The sequence below is a fragment of the Rhinolophus sinicus genome, chromosome 5 (genome assembly GCF_057876585.1).
Source record: "Rhinolophus sinicus isolate RSI-liver-muscle chromosome 5, RSI-T2T, whole genome shotgun sequence".
NCBI classification, from domain to species: domain Eukaryota; kingdom Metazoa; phylum Chordata; class Mammalia; order Chiroptera; family Rhinolophidae; genus Rhinolophus; species Rhinolophus sinicus.
The window spans coordinates 63,173,832-63,189,661 of NC_142505.1; the positions used below are offsets into that span (position 1 = coordinate 63,173,832).

A 15,830-nucleotide genomic window follows, 5' to 3' on the forward strand; every position below is an offset into this window, starting at 1 on the left:
GAGCTCAAATAAGAGGTACATGTGACAGGCATTTGCAAAAAAGTAAAGTATTAGAAAAATATAGGTCAGATTATTAGTGACAGTAATTAATCTCTAGCCATTGCTTTTGTACTTTCAATAGGCACAGTCCTTGTTTCAAATATATGGGGCTGTGGACTTTAAATCACCTTTTAAAAGAAGAGGTAACTACTCCTACTGTTTAATTCATTAATGAAGAGAAATTACAGCAGACAACTCGTTATTATGTGGATCAGTGTTATGGCAGTCCACAGAAAATGTTCCTCCTAAAGGAGTGAGAAGTTTTTAGGATGATTACTCAATGCTCTTCTGGTTGCAAGTGACAAAAGCCTAAACCAAAATATTAATAGTTGCAGCAAAAAGAAAAAAAATTTGGTTTATATATTTAGAAAATCTAAGGATATATGCTTCTCTGATTGTTGATCTGATCTCATTCTCTCACTTTTTTTTCCCTCAGCTTCCTAGGATGCCATAAGTAATTAGCTCTAAGTTTTCTTCCCTCCAGCCCCATGCTTCCCAAATCAGACGGTCTTCTCCAGTTGCCCTAGCAGAAAAGTTCAAAGGAGGACTTCTAGTCATGTTAGGATGCTGTCCGTCTCAAAAGAAATCACTGTGGCTAAGAAAACGGGGCCCACTGATTGGTCAGGATTGGGTCATATACCTACTTCCATTGGGTAGCAGATGCACTGCAATCAATAACCTGGCCATATATAATGGAAGAGAAGTTTTTCTGAACCAAGAGTAGAGTGAGACCAGAAGAAAAGGTGTAGGGAGAAAAAATAGCAGGTATCTGTGCTTACCTCAGAGCAACCTCAGCTCAGAGCTCTGCACCTTAGGGATCTCTCTGGAAGGTGCACTAGGTTGGAGGTAAGTTCAGGGATCTTAGCTTTTTTGACAGTTTTTTCCCTTTAAGTTTGGTCCCTTCGGTCTAGCTGGTCACTGTTTGATATAATGAATGACCTACTAGATTGTTTCACTACGGTTCTAAAGAGGTTATAAACTGTGTTTCTAAGATGAAGGCCTTCAAAGGATGAACAGACCAAAATTATAAATAGAATCTTATTTACATTTACATTTTCTGGGGAGAGGGTCCACAGCTTTTCTTTGATTAAAAAGCTTCTGGTGAATCAAAAGATTAAGAAGACACCAGTGTTTCTCAACAGGTGCCATTGATTTCTGGACAAGAAAGTTTGTTACTTTACAAAATGTATAGCATCTCTGGTCCACACCCTTTAAAATTCCTGTAATATCCCCAACTCATTATGAAAATCAACTACATTTTAAGAACCAAAAGCTGAGAATCAAGATGAGAGGAGGAGTCTAGGTCGAAAGTTCTCTTTGCATTTTACCTTTCTCTTACTTCTGGCAGAGAATAACACTTATTTAAACTTTTTTTTTTCTTTAAACTTTTAACATCTAATGTCTAGCATTCCATCTATCAAGGGATCTGGGATCCCACATTCATGAGCACAAAAAGCCCACTTTCCTCAGGACTGTTCAGATATTTTGCCATATTTTAATGGAATAGTGAAGGACCTAAGGGTAGTATTTTGGGGAGTAAATTTTATTGTGGGATTTTGGCAGTTGCTACTGAACATGGTGTACCTCCTGCACATTTCCCCACATCTCTTTGTGGAGATCCTTAACTCTAAAATCAACTCGTCCTACTTAAGATCTTTTCTATGTGAAATTACAATGTTTCATATGGAGGCAGAACGGCCAGCTCCTGGCAGACGCCTACCCAGTAGCCCCCTTAGTTTGCTCCTAGGATGATCACTTCGTCCACGAAGTCTGAAGGACAAACTCACAGACGAAATGTAAGTCTGAACGGAGTATCTTCAAGATCTAATAAATAAAAGGATGACCACTGAGCAGCAATGTTTATAGATCACAAATCTCTTTCTCTTGCGTTTGATCATGCAACATCTTCAAAAACAAGCTCGTCAATCACTTCTTTTATAGATGAAGAAATTGAGGCTTCTAAGAATCAAGTGACATGCCCCAAATTGCACAGCACTTTAGAGAAGGACTCAGGATTTCAACTCTGGGTCTTAACACTTTCAACGCCACCCTCTAACTCACTACTGCCTCCCTGATGCCTCAAGACACTTTTAAAAGGAGTCTGTCCTGCTGGAACTAATCAGAGAGAGGACTGACAGCAAAAACAAGCGCTTACAGAGCCCGGCGCTTACAGAGGGCCGGCAAGCTCAGGCTGGGGGCTGACACTTGTACAGTTTTTTGCTCCACAGCTTCTCCTGAAATGTTAGGACAATCTCGTTTGAACTCCCAGCCAACTGAGAAATTAAAAACAGACAGTGACTATGCTGTTTTGTTACTTGGTGCCTTTTTAAATTAACGGAACCTTTCAAGAGCTGCTTTAGATTAGAAGTGGCTAATTGGATAAAGGGGAAAGAGCCATTCAGCTGGATGAATGGTATTGTAAAAGCTCAGACTGAATTATAGAAAAGGAATGCCCAAGAACACTTTCTACAATAATATTTCAATTACAAAGTGAAGGAAAGTTCCTCCACTCTGTTCCAAGCAGAGGACACGATGATGTGTCGCAGCAGTGCTGGGAAGCAAGCGGGCTGATAGGAAGTCCTTTTATTTTAAGACAGGCATAAAGGCTAAAACTTTCTAAAGCCAAAACCATCCACTTTTTTTTTTTTTTTTTTTAAATAATAAGGACTCGGCGTCTCCTCTCAAATGTCTGAGCTGGGAGGAGGGGTGACGGTAGGAGAGCGAGGCTGAGTCCGTTCTTATTACTATTAAATAGCCAAGTCTGTACCCTTGAGGCAAGTGGGGAGATAGGAGGGAGAAGAGCTGCTGACATTGACAATGAATCCAAACAGGAGTTGCACTAGCGGTGTCCACCACGCTGCCTCTGTCCCCGCCTGGCCTTCTGGGAGTTGTAGTTTTCGCGGGAAGGGCTCCCCCAGCGAGCCGGGAATGCCCCGTCCGGGCCGAACTACACATCCCAGGCAGCGCCCGGCGGCCGGCCCCTCCCGCCGGGTGCGAGTGTAAACTCCCCGCGCCGGGCGGGCGGCCGCGCGCGGGCCAGCGGGCTGAGCTGGGCACTGTGTGGGGGCGCACGCTCGCAGGACCCAGGCCCCGCCACCTTCAGTCCGCTCGCGGGCTCAGTTCTCACTTTCGAGCAGTGGAAGGACGGAAAGCGGGAGCCATGCAGTCAGAATCGGGGATCGTGCCGGATTTCGAAGTCGGGGAGGAGTTTCACGAAGAACCCAAAACCTATTACGAACTCAAAAGTCAACCCCTGAAGAGCAGGTGAGTGGTGACAGCTGGAGGAAGGTGCGGCTGGAGGCTGGGGGTGCCCCGCGCCTCCCGCCCTGGGGCGAGAAGAGCCAATCGCCTGGGCTCTGGGACAAGGACCTCGTGCCCTTGCCCCGGGGCAGAGGGCGAACTGCCCCCCGCAGTTGGGGTCTGCGCCCCTCAGGCCGGTGCGCCTCTGGGGGCCTCCGCCCACCCGCACTTCGGGGGCTCCGCGGGCAGTCGGGGTGGCCGGCTCAGGCGTGGGGACCCTCGGCTGGGGATGCCAGCTGCTGAGACCGGGTGGGGGCTGGGGAGCGACCCGGCGTGGAGGTGGGGGAGGAGGCGCGGGGCCGGGCGGATGGCCGGCTGCGAAGGGGGAAAAGAGTTTCTAGTGATTCCTTCTACTGAAGATCTCAGCGGGCTGATCCGAGAGGGAGAGCTTGGGATAGATCGAGGCGCGACGTTGGAGGGAAGCAATTAGCTCGTTTGTTGTCGCCTCTTAGGAATCTGGCCCCTCTGGGAAAACCCGCCCCTGGCCGCCTCCAGGTGAGGTTTCGCTGAGCTCTGCCTCTCACCTTCCTGACGGCGGCAAGGGAATGAGGGCGGGGCCGGGGGCCGAGGGTGGGCGTGTCTCCGCGTCCAGGTTAAACTCAGTGGGCAGTAGAGTCCCATTCAAATCCAAGCCTACTCTGGAGGGGAAAAAGCTTTGGGACTGTAAGGTATTGGGAGTGTCCCCTCCACGGCAGAGATTTAATTAGCAAGGGACTTAAACTTTTTAGGAGAGGAGTGAAGACACCCGCTGGTCTGGCGCCCTACCACCTCAGCTGCCCACTCCCTGTTCTACCTCCATTACCACTTCTCTGGCGGAATGGGTTGGGTATCTTCCTTTCTCGGTCCTCTGGCCACTCCGGACATTTCCATTTCCAATGTTTACTAAGAGGGAGATGGCCATTTCAAGCTGTGAGAGTAGAGAGGGTTTATTTCCATCCCTCTCGGTTGTGAGATAAGGCTATTTAACTGGAAGGTTCAGAAGTGGTTCTGCACCCACCTCAAACCTCTCTGCCTGCCCCTCACTGTGGGTAGGACTGGGGTTAATGGGCCTGGCGGACAGAGGGGGAGAAGCGCCAGAAATCAGGGTGAGTGGAGAAGGGGAACCAAATCAGGAGGGAGGGGGTGTAATCTTTGCTTCTGGGGTGAGGAGGCTGGTACTTGGCTCTAGTAGAAAGCAGAGCTCTGTCTTTTAGGGCTGTGTCCTTTGGGGCTGTGTCAAAACTCCGAGCCCAAGTTGAGGAAGAAAATCTGAACAGCACACTCACTGACTGACCGGTTGCTGAAGCACCCTCTGCAGATGCTAAGGGAGATTGGAAGGAAACCTCCTCTGCAGTTAGACGAATAAAACCCGCCTTTAGTTGGTGGTTTCTCTTCATAATGGCTGTTTTGTGTGTGAGCATAGATTGTGTGTGTTGGGGGTTGGGGGTTTTGAGTAATATTGTGCAAAGGGTATTGTTGGTTATGCTCACTGGGGCTTTATCTACACTCAGCTGAAGGGACCAGTGTTTTACTGAGCAACCTCTGCTTTTGCTTCTATAAGCAAATGCTTACATGGCCAGAATGAGGGATTGAGGGAGTGTGTGTGTGTGTGTGTGTGTGTGTGTGTGTGTGTAGTCCTGAAAGAAATGAATTCACTGGATTGTTGGGGACATTTTTGATGGTAACTGATACATAACATTAAATGAGTTTTGAAAGTGAGGAAAATACCATCTGGAAGAACCCTCATGAGTGCCGTGAAACTCATGTTGAAGGATTTGGGCCTGTTCTTTTTCAGAGTTGGCAAAAAATTACTTGCAAGGGTGAACGTCCTCTGTAGCTAGCTGGCACGTGTAAGGAAAAGTGTGGTACCTGGGAAGAAGTGGCTTCACACACGCTGAAGCTAGAAACAGGTGTGGGACAAAACCAGGATGAAGAGGAAGGCTAAATTAAAAAGGTTGGAAAACTGGAGCAGACATATGCTCTTTGAAATAAAGCAGTTAAACAAATCTGGGAATAAATATATGGGGTTGACAGAATTTTGCCATACTGCTTTCCATAGTTGTCTAATGTATTGTCATCGACATGTGTTGTGTGTCTTTAAAAGGGCTACACATTGTTCAGAACCTTCTATAGCTTTTTGTCTTAAGTCTTTGATGGGGCACCTCCCTTCTTATAAATCTTCATTGGAAAAAGTTGAAATTGGAAGTTTAAGACGCTGTAGCTATTTCGTCTATCAGTTGTATTTTCAGGATTGTCTCTTGGGGTTGGAAATATGTCGAATCTGCCCACTTCTCACCAACTCCTCTGCTACCACTTTGGTCCAGGCCACCATCGCCCTCGCCTGGGTCATTGCAGTTGTCTCTTAACTGGTCTCCTGTCTTCTACCCTTACGCACTTTAGTGGGTTTTCAACACGCAGCCACAATGTTCCTGTTAAAACCGGTTCTCAACCTGGGGCTGATTTTGCCTCCCAGGGTTCATTTGGCAATGTCTGGAGACATTTTTGGTTGTCACAACAGAAGGGGCTCGTTACTGGCCTCTGATAAGTAGAGGCCTGAGATGCTGTTAAACATCCTACAGTGCAGTGCACAGGACAGCCTCTACAAGGAAGAATTATCTGGCCCCAAATTGTCACCACTGAGGTTGAGAAACCTTGTGTTAAAACCTATCGCATCACATCATTCTCTACTCAAAAACCTGCAGTGACTCTTAGTTTCAGTAAAACTTGAGATCCATAAAATGGCAGAAGGCAACCAAGGTCCCTGTCGGCTCCCAGTGGATCTCTTGCTGCCACCCTCCTGGCTCGCCTGCTGCAGCCCACTGTTCTCCTCGCTGTTCCTGGAAGGCTCCAGACTCTCCCCCCTCAGGCCCTCTTAGGTTGTGTGTGTGCTGGTCGCGCTGCCTGGACAGCCACAGTGCTCACTCCTCCCTCCTCCCCACCAGCCTCAAGTCCTCCTTTAAATGTCCTTCTTGCCAAGCCCACCTTGTCCACGCTGTTTATAATTGCTAATCTCCAAACTCTCATCTGCCTTGCCCTGCTCTTTTTTCCATAGTACTTGTGTTGTGACCATTCTATAATTTTCTAATATGTTCATTACATGTTTCTCCACACTAGACTGCAGGCTCTGAGGGACCGGGGATTTCTGTCTCTTCCTTGTTGACTGTTGGGTCCTAGAACAGAGTTTCTCAACCTTGCGCTATTGACATTATGACCTGGGTAATTCTTGGTTGTGGGGCTGTCCTGAGCATGGCAGGATGTTCAGCAGCTAATCTGGCCTCTGCCTGCGAGAGGTCAGTTGCATCCTTCCCCCAGTTGTGACATCCAAAAATGTCTGCAAGACATTGCCAAATGTTCATGGGGGCAGAATCACCCCTGTTTCAGAACCATGGCCCTAGAACACTGCCTGGCACAAAAATGATTTGTTGTTTGAATATGTGTTGCTTTCTCCCTTAGCACCTCATTCAGGATGAGTGTTTGGTTTTTGTTTTTGCCGTCATCATTGCATTCCTCTGAAAGCAGGTAACCAACCACCAGGGTCTCTCCAAAGAGGAATCGACATATTCTTCATCTGGAGTAAGCTGAGATCTGAAGCGTTTTGTGAGGAAGGATGGTTTCATTCCTAACCCTCCTGGGCTGATCTCCTGGCCTTTGAAATGTGAGGTTGCTGGACTGAGAAGACCTGAACCCTATTTTGGTCCTATTGACCGGCAAAGCTGTGTTGCAGGAGGACACGTGCTACGAGACAAGGTTCTTATATAGAATTATTTGCAGTTTGGTTCCTCTAGCAAGGTTTTTTAATTCTTTGTGGTGGAAATGGTGGGTGATAGAGGAAAAGTGCTGAATATCAAGGGTGAACCCAGAATTCACACGTTGGCACAGTCTGGTCTGTGAAACAAATGTGGAACTGTTGAATGAGCTCCCAGCAGTGAAGGAACTCTCTGTAGGTCTTTGTGATCAAAGTAAACATTTAAAAATAAGGTAGCTTCTTTCAGGTTCATGGTCCTTTTGTTTGGTATACCATTTCTGTGGGCTTTGTAGTTGCTAATTCCTTTCCCTGGACAGACTTAGAATTGGCTTACTCTAATTTCGTTTCTTTTCTTCTCAAAATTTTAGTGATGTTTTAGACAACTGTTATTTAACTTACTGCAAATGAGAAATGAGAATTAAAAGGAGTTTTTGGTTTATAATGGCGATAATTCTCCAATGCTGATTCAGAGAGAGGTGTGTGAAGTTTTCGCAGGATTTGGTGACATGAGAAAGACGAAAAGACTGCTGTGGTACAGTCACATGCACATATTTTGGTATAAGGCCTCTGCAATTTCATGGATTTATTCTGAGGTTTTCCCTCTCGTCTTCCTGCTAAAAATGCCCTTTCTTTTTAGGAAATGATAATCCATTCTTGGCAAAACAAAACTGTCAATATATTATTGGTTTCTGACAATTTTCTTGATTTTTCTCATCTGTCCAAGCTAGGGATCTCCTAGCATGCGGATGAAGAGCATTGTCTGGCATTGCTCTCTGTTCCTAACAAGCTGAGTGACCTTTGCCAGGCTGGGTGATCTCCAGCCTCAATTTCCTCATCTGGCAAATGGGGGCCTGCCTCGTAGGGGGTCTTCAGAAAATTAACTGTGACATTGACTGTGGAAAAGTATTAGCACGGTGCCTGGTACACAGTAAGTGCTCAGTAAATTTTGGCAGATGTTGTTCTTCCTATTTTCTTTATTACTTAGCAGTGAGTCCTGACATTCTGGAAAGTGTTTGCGTTTGTTGACTTTGGCTTTCTTCTCTAAGGCTAGTGTTGTGATGTAATAAAATACTCTAGTTTTAGTAAATTTTTTTTTTTTGCTTTTCCCCTAATGAGGTATTCAGACAATTATTTTGCACTTTGTATTTTTGTACCAACCCATAACGATTTCTTTATGCTGGTTGAAAAACGCTATTGTGGCATCAGTGCATAGGTAAAAATTCATTTTCAACAGATATCTATGGAATTTTAGTATGTGCAAATTAATACCAGTATTGATACCTAAAAGTTATTGAGCATGTACCAGCCCTTGTTCTAAGTGTTTTTACATGTATTAACTTAATCTTGTAAAACTTGCAGGAGGTACTAATAATATAGTATGATGTTAATTATAATGTTAGAAACAGGTACCACTTATACTGTGTTTAATTAGCTACATGCGGGGAATGATTCTGAGTATTTACTTGTATTAACGCAGTTAATCCTCACTTCCACCTTGGGTGTCTGTATTTTTATCATTTTCATTTTACATAGAGGGAAACTGAGCTATTGCAAGGCAGTGGGCCTGATTTCATCGCTGACTGGCTGGCTCTGGCCCAGGCCCTCATCCATGAGTCTGTACCATGTGTAACAGGCACTGTGAACCACTGGGAAACGTGCTTGATTCTATGCCTTCTTCACAACTCACCTCAGCAGGGCGAGCGAAAGGGAACAAACGCATCAAAGTAAAACTACAAGACGGTGTGGTCACCAGGGAGGTGGCCATCAGCAGTGGGAACTTATAGAGGAAAGGAAACTGGGGGGCAGTTTGTGAATGAATGGGGTGTTTGAGTTTGGCCTTGAAGGTCAAGCAGTACTCAAACATATTTCTCTACAGCATTAAATAGTGTTAGATGCCTTGGAGGGCATACTCTTAAAATAGACTTTTAGGGTGTTTGGTTGCCTTTGAAACTTTCGGTCAGAGCCCAGCTCTTCCTGGTGATGGCAGAGGCTGGATATACGCACACAGGTTCAGGGGGGGCTGTCCTGAGGGCGGTGGCCGGGCTCTGCCACCTCACCGCCACGCTGTGTCCAAGACACTTAGCCTCTTGGAGTCTCAATGTCGTTACCTGTAAAATAGGATCAATAGATGCCTCCTTTTAGGGTTGTGGAGGATTGAAAACAGTTAAAATGTGTAAAAGTGCTTTGTAGCGTGCCTAGCCCATGTTAGTAAGTAATAACAATTTCTTCTTTTCTATTTTATCATAATTGCAATTTTTCCCCTCTGCATAACAATATTTGAACTGTATCTGAAGCAAAATAGGCAAGACTGAAGTGCCTCTACCTGGCAGATGTTCAAATTTTATTAATGCAAATTAGTTTTGTGATATGATTAGATGGAAAACTTGATTAAAGTGGGATTCTAAGTATTGGTTTTATGTTTTATTGGAGATTTCCTTTTCCCGAGTACTGCTATTTATAGAAGTTATTTAAGTGTATGTATGTGTGTGTGTTTTTAATTCACTTTGAGTTCTGCAATGCAGTTTGCACAGTCTGATGTTTATATCTGCTCCAGTTGTGCAAGAAGTGGAAAATATCCTTTTTTTAGAACAGGTCACATGTGCTTACTGTCAGGAATAGGACCTCAGTGTAGAAAAATGTATCTTGGGACAAATCAAAGTTACTACATTTCTCCCTCAAACTGCTTTGTTTCAGAACTGGCAGTATTAGGATAAATAATAGGAAAAAAAAATCCTTGGTTAAATTTTTTTTTTATCATTTTTCAAGGACAGTAAGCAAGAATTTCATTTGTTTTTGTGTGCGTGTGTTTTAAGTATAAAATATACTTTGCTGTTAGTTTTGTCTCATGAAAGTAAATTATAAAAGTATGTCTGACTGAAATCCAAGTGCGCATTATTTGGAGAAAATAATCAGGAAGACGGGTCAAAGACATTAAATGCAGTCACCACAGGCTTTTGATATTGTGAAGAAAAGTTTGCAGTTTCTGAGAAGGTTTTTGTGAGTCTGGTGAACCCCATGTGCTCCAGGGCAAGGACTCAGACCAACCCATGAAGCCGTAGTCTTTATGGAGAAAAATGAGGGCTGAGGAGAAGACCTGCAAGCAGATCTGGGCTTTCTGTTGAAAATCCCTCGCTCGCCTTCTGTGCCTGGGGGTTTGGGGAGGAGGACCAGCCTCCTCATTTCTCTACATGGTTCTTAAACATGGCTTCCTTATTTCTTTGCTACATCTCTCCCTTCTGCGGCCTTTCATAAACGCCATGAAGAGTAAAGTACATCTTTGGAGTGTTCACAGAGACATCTGTCCCGAGATTCAGAATGATGAGGCTTTTATTTTCAATGGCCAGAATTTCTGGGGTTTTTTCAAGCTCTGGGCACTGTGCTGAGTATATTACAGACGGTAGCTCAGTGGTTGTTCTCCACCTGAGCTAGAGTTTAAACCAGCGCAGGCTGAAAGGGATGCAGTGCTTTGGGGAGTGCTGAGATCACGGTGAGGGAAAGACCCACAGGGAAGTACATGGTACCTCAAAATCGTGAAGACCCTCTTATGCTCCCCAGGGCACTTCTAAAACATCACTCAATCAGTTTAAGCAGAGGGAGCATAACTTTGGGGTCAGAAGGACCTGGATTTATTTTTCTTCTTTCCTTTCCCTTCCTCCTTTCTCTCCCTGCTGACAACAGTTATTTATTAAGTGTCTAGAGTGTGTTAGACTCTGTACTGCCCATAGGGAATCAAATGTAGAACCAGACAGGCACTGCTCCTGCTAGCGTGCTGCTTCTATCTTGGAAGTGGGGACGCAGTTAAATAATTGACCAGATAGATGAACAAGATAATTTTTGGTGCTATGAAAATGAAGTAGAAGGTTATTGATAGAGTGACTGCAAAAAAAGGGAGCTTTATTAGATTGGATCATTAGAAATGATTTCACGGAGGAAGTGATTTTGAGGCAAGACCTAAAGTTCTCAAATAAATGTGCAAATCTTTGCACTACCACTCACTGGCTGTACGACTTTAGACAAATCACCTCACCTCTCTAAACCTTGGTTCCCTCTTCTGTAAAATGGGGCAATACCTACCTTGCAAGGCTGCTGTGAAGATAAAAGATAATGCATGGAAAGCAGCCAACCTTATAGGTGCTGAGGAAGACACATAGTACTGGTTTGAGGTCATACTCTTTTTGTTCCGTGGTTGGGAAGGGCCAGCTCTAGTTATACTTGTATTTTTGTCTGTGTGGGATGAGGAGGACCAGCATCCCTAACCCCAGTGTTGTTCAAGGGTCCACTGTGTATGAAAAGGGGAGAAAGAAATACATTAATCTCCCCAGGTTTGTAACTCGGTCTAAGTGTTTTCATAATGTTGAGTGAGTCAGAGATTTATGCTTGTTAGGATTAAAAGTGGAGATGGGTCTTGTTATTTGTATTATCCTTTCTTTCCTCTCGGATCATCTCACTCGTGTTGTCTCCTTGTTCTTCTCATAGTTGATGCATTGAGATCATTCATGTCTGACCGTGATTTTTTTATGTTTAGCCCAAGAATGGTTTTCGGCTGGAGTTTGATTACTTGTTGGTATAAAAGAGAGGTCCAAGCAATGTAGGATTAAAAAGTAAAGCCTAAGATTGATGTAACAAAATACACGTGCACACCACAGATAAGTCATGTAGAACTCCTGACTGCCAGTCCTGTGTTCAGCTCCTACAGCATTCTTCCTGTGTACACTGACGTGAAAATGTCAGTGTTGGTGCAGAAATGAAAAAGAAGAAGCCTCTCCTCCCACACACCCCTTCAAGCTTTCATCAGTGTTGACATCCACAGCAATTGTGTGTTTTTCATTCAACCATTTACAAAAAAAAAAAAAAAAAATCTTCAAAGCATTCTAATTTCAGTAGCTGGGGTCTTTGATTCAAGTACCCATGGAGTGATAACTTTCAAAAAGATAAACCCTGGGTCGTGTGGGAGCAAATAACTTGACATTCAAATGTAGTGAGTTTCAGATCTAGGGAGGGCACTGGTAGAATCCTGTTCTTCTATAAGAAAGTTGTGGGTTATTGAGCAATTTTTGAGGAAGGCATATGTGGCCTTTCCCTCCCTCCCACCCCTTCCCCAAAGTGGGATAACTTGCTGAGTCATTCCCACGCGTTCTGCTATGTCCCCATGTGGTCAAGGGCAGGTGGGAACAGTGGTCCTCTCACCGATGGGAGCTTGTACAGCTTGTATTGGTACAACAGGTTTTCCTCCTGGGAAGTTTAACTTGCTTCCACGGGAAGAAGAGTTGAGGCAGAGAAGATTAATTTAGTCTGATGGCAGAGGTGACATATGGAATTATGAAATGACAGACAGATAGGAATGCTATCTTTACTGTAATATATTCTTAAATACTAAGTGGTTCTAAAAAGCATGTTTTTCAAAATAAACATTTTGTTTTTATAACTGGGAATTTACAACTTGGTGAAAGAAAAAGCACGTAGAAATCCTAAAGATGATTTTCGTGTTTAAGTTGGAACCCAGCACAGTCCTCATGAAGCCTAGCAAGGGACTCAGAGAGGTGGGCGTGCTGCTGTTCCCCTTGTATTTATTGGTCCCAAACCGCCGGAGACAGTGCGGTAAAACTGAGTCCATGGACAGACACAGCGATGCTGTAACATTCCTTCTCCATCAGAAGGACGGGGCATATTTTTGTTTTAGTTTTTAGCATCTGAAGTTTTTCAGCGAAAGATGGAAAGGTGGCTTTGTTCAATTGTATTACTGAGCCCGCAGAACAGCACCATCCAAATTTAGAACATTGGCACTTCAGCCAGTGGAACCCTTTGCAGTGAAATTATAATGTGTTTGGCAGAGAATGAATATGAATAAACATTAACATAGTATGGGCCAGTTAGGGTCATTTACTTTTAAGGGAAGAGGATGGCACCAACTATGCATTCTTGAAAAAATTCTATTTATTTTTAAAGGAAGAGTTTACAGTAGCTTATGTAAAATAGTCCCTGCAAATGTAAGAAACTGGCATGATTCCTGGTTACATTCCAAATAAAAGTTTGCCCACTTCCTGCAAGGAAGTGTGCCTGGGGAGTAACTTGTGAGATGTTGGCCACTCGCGTGTGGTGTGCTGGGCAGTTGCTGTGTAGACTTTTTGGAACCACACCTTGCGTTATTTCAGCACGGTCATTTGTCCGCTGGCCTTGGTAGATAAACAGTAATAATGTTTTAACTACGTAAATGCTAGATGTGTAAATGCCATATGATGGGATCTTGAAATGCACTTCTAATCATACGATTACATATGGAAGCTTTAAGTCTTTGGGGACGCAGAAAGGAATGAGAGGGTTTGATGGTGCTGCGTGGTCATAGCTCACAGTCACCACAATGCATGATCTAACGCAGGGGGCGCCGAATGGCAAGGACAATTCATTGGGGTTTACTTTTGGAGTCCATCATACTGCATGTCACTGTGCTAGCCTGATGTACCCCTCTTCCTCACTCTTGGGCTCATATACCTGATATCTTCCTACTCAGTTCTCACTGGCAGCCAACTTCTCTTTCCTTACATATTTCCTCTAGTGGACACTTATTTTGCTTACACGTCGTCTGTTTTCCAAATTCTTGTAACAACCCCTTCCCACATGGTCAGCCCATGTGCTTCAGTTTCATGACTTCAGGAATGGAGGATTTGACCCAGGCCCGGCCGCATTTCTTTATTCCAGGGATTAGTTTCAGGGAGGTGCATGTTGACTAATGAAAACAAATCTCAGGATCTTGCTTGGGTGTTAACAGAAAGAGATTTTCCCTTTATTTCCATCGATCTTGAACTTGGAAGCTTGAGAATAAGCTGCGACCATACCTTGGAGACAGGAAATACTAAGTCCTTAAATTAGGTTACTGTTAGTTTCTGAAACTATGTGGTATGCAGTCGTCATATTTGTAATAAGTAGTTCCTGGTTGGCAGGCAGCTTTTCTTCATATGCCAAATCAAGAACACAGGCCCCTTCCATCTGCTAGTGCCTAGAACCCTGGAGCCCTTTGAGTCCAGTGTGGGAAGGAAAAGAAGAGGAGAAGGTATCACTAATGTTCCAAAGTGACAGCCATCACTTTTGCTCCAATTCTGTTGGCTCTCTCTGGATGCAGGCGGGGGAGCTGGGAGATAGAGACTCCAGCTGGGCAGCGACACCTCTGCCCCAGAAAAGGAACACATTCTGGTGCATAGCTGTGTCATTGCCATGGTCCTATGTAGTGTTTTCACCTCGGGATCAAGTCATGCCTATTCTTGGGAGTCCTCCCCTTGCACTTTTCTGTTATTTCACCAGTAAATTCCTTTCCTGAGTAAGCAAGCATGGTTACTTTGGATTTTCTGCCAGCCGAATGGGGACTGCCCGAGGTTACACACTGTCTGAATCCCACCTCTGTACGATGCCTCCTATTCCCAGTTCGTTGATTAAAATCACCACCCACTTCCCAACAGTGCACGGCCACTGCTGTCACGACCACCTTAGTGCAGTGGTTTTGAAAATGGGCCCTCGGGCCAGCAGTGTCAGCATCACTCAGAACCTGTTGGAAATGTACATTCTCAGACCCTACCCCAGACCTACTGAATCAGAAGCTGTTGGTGTTGGGTCCCAGCTCTCTGTGTTTTAACAAGCCGCCAGGAGATGCTGATGCACACTTAAGTTTGTGTCCCCCTGTCCTAACGCTTCTACCGTGAATCCTGTGTCTCCATATTGAATTATCCTTGTGTTACCGTTTTAGAGTGAAAAACTCCCCGGATTAGAATACATGTAGTAAAAAATGGGGTGTTGCTTGTTATGGTCTAGCCAGAGATAATCATTGATGATAATTCCTTAGTGGTAAAAAAAAAAAGGAAAATCCCTTCTGGAAAGGTAGCTCTCAGATCTGCATGAGTGAGACCAGACAGTAATGTTCTTAGTTGTTCAGACGTGATCTCTGAATGATCTGGAGTCAACCTAGCTTTATTCCCATAAGGACCCATGGCTCAAATAGCACAAGAGGTTTGTAGTTTAATCTAGACTCAAAAGTGTGAAACTTGAAGCATACTATAGTCACTTGACTGAAAGGTTTAGTTGAGAAACAGGGTGATGGCAGTTTTGAGCGTGCCCACATGACCAAATTGTTTTTCACAAAATTTCTGCTGAATAAAACTTGAAATACGACTGTCAGCCTGTTTTTCCATCTTAATGAATTCCAGACAGTTTGTAGAGTGTGGGAGCTTCCAAAACAGAGGGGTGGAATGACTACAACCAGCCAGTATCTGTTTGTCACAAGTAAGGGTGTCCTGACATAACAGAGTTGTTCCCCTCCTTCTGAACCAGGCTGTTTGCCTCTGATGGAGAGAGGCATAGACTGTGAGAGGGAGGGCTGGGCCAGCGTGTGTCAGACAAAGAGAGCCTACAGAAAAGTTCTGACTTCTTCCTACCAGGAACTCCCACCTATCCTTCTGTTTAATCCACTCAGACCCAAGTACCTAAGCAGTTTCTTTTTTTTCTGCATGCTAACCTCCAGAGTAAAAGCTCTGATGCTTTTTGGCAAAGAATCTGTTCTTATAAACTGGTTAAGAGTTCTAACTGGTCTGATCCGTCTAAAGTTCTGGGTTTAACCTTCTGAGTGAGAAGGATTTTTAACTTAAATTCCGATTTGCGTACCTCATAGCTTTTTTATCTTTGAGCAAGTTATTCTTGCAGCCTCTGTTTCAACAGAGGGCTAAGTGGGGCTCATGGGTAACAATATGATTTAGGTTGTAGGATGATTGTGTGCATTATCAGA

General features: G+C 44.4%; 1 protein-coding gene across 6 annotated transcripts in view; it reads left to right on the forward strand.

The window, feature by feature from the left end:
* The first annotated feature begins 3,031 nt into the window (after positions 1-3,031).
* MITF (melanocyte inducing transcription factor) overlaps positions 3,032-15,830 on the forward strand; it is a 204,222-nt gene continuing 191,423 nt past the window's right edge. For 3 of the 6 annotated variants that reach the window (XM_019711740.3, XM_019711744.3, XM_074313271.2), the window contains exon 1: positions 3,036-3,303. In XM_019711740.3, coding sequence (XP_019567299.2) covers positions 3,200-3,303 — 104 coding nt within the window. In that variant the 5' untranslated portion in view covers positions 3,036-3,199. Of the gene's footprint in view, positions 3,304-15,830 lie in introns of all 6 variants that reach the window. The other 3 variants (XM_019711739.3, XM_074313273.2, XM_019711746.3) reach the window with 3 other exon arrangements.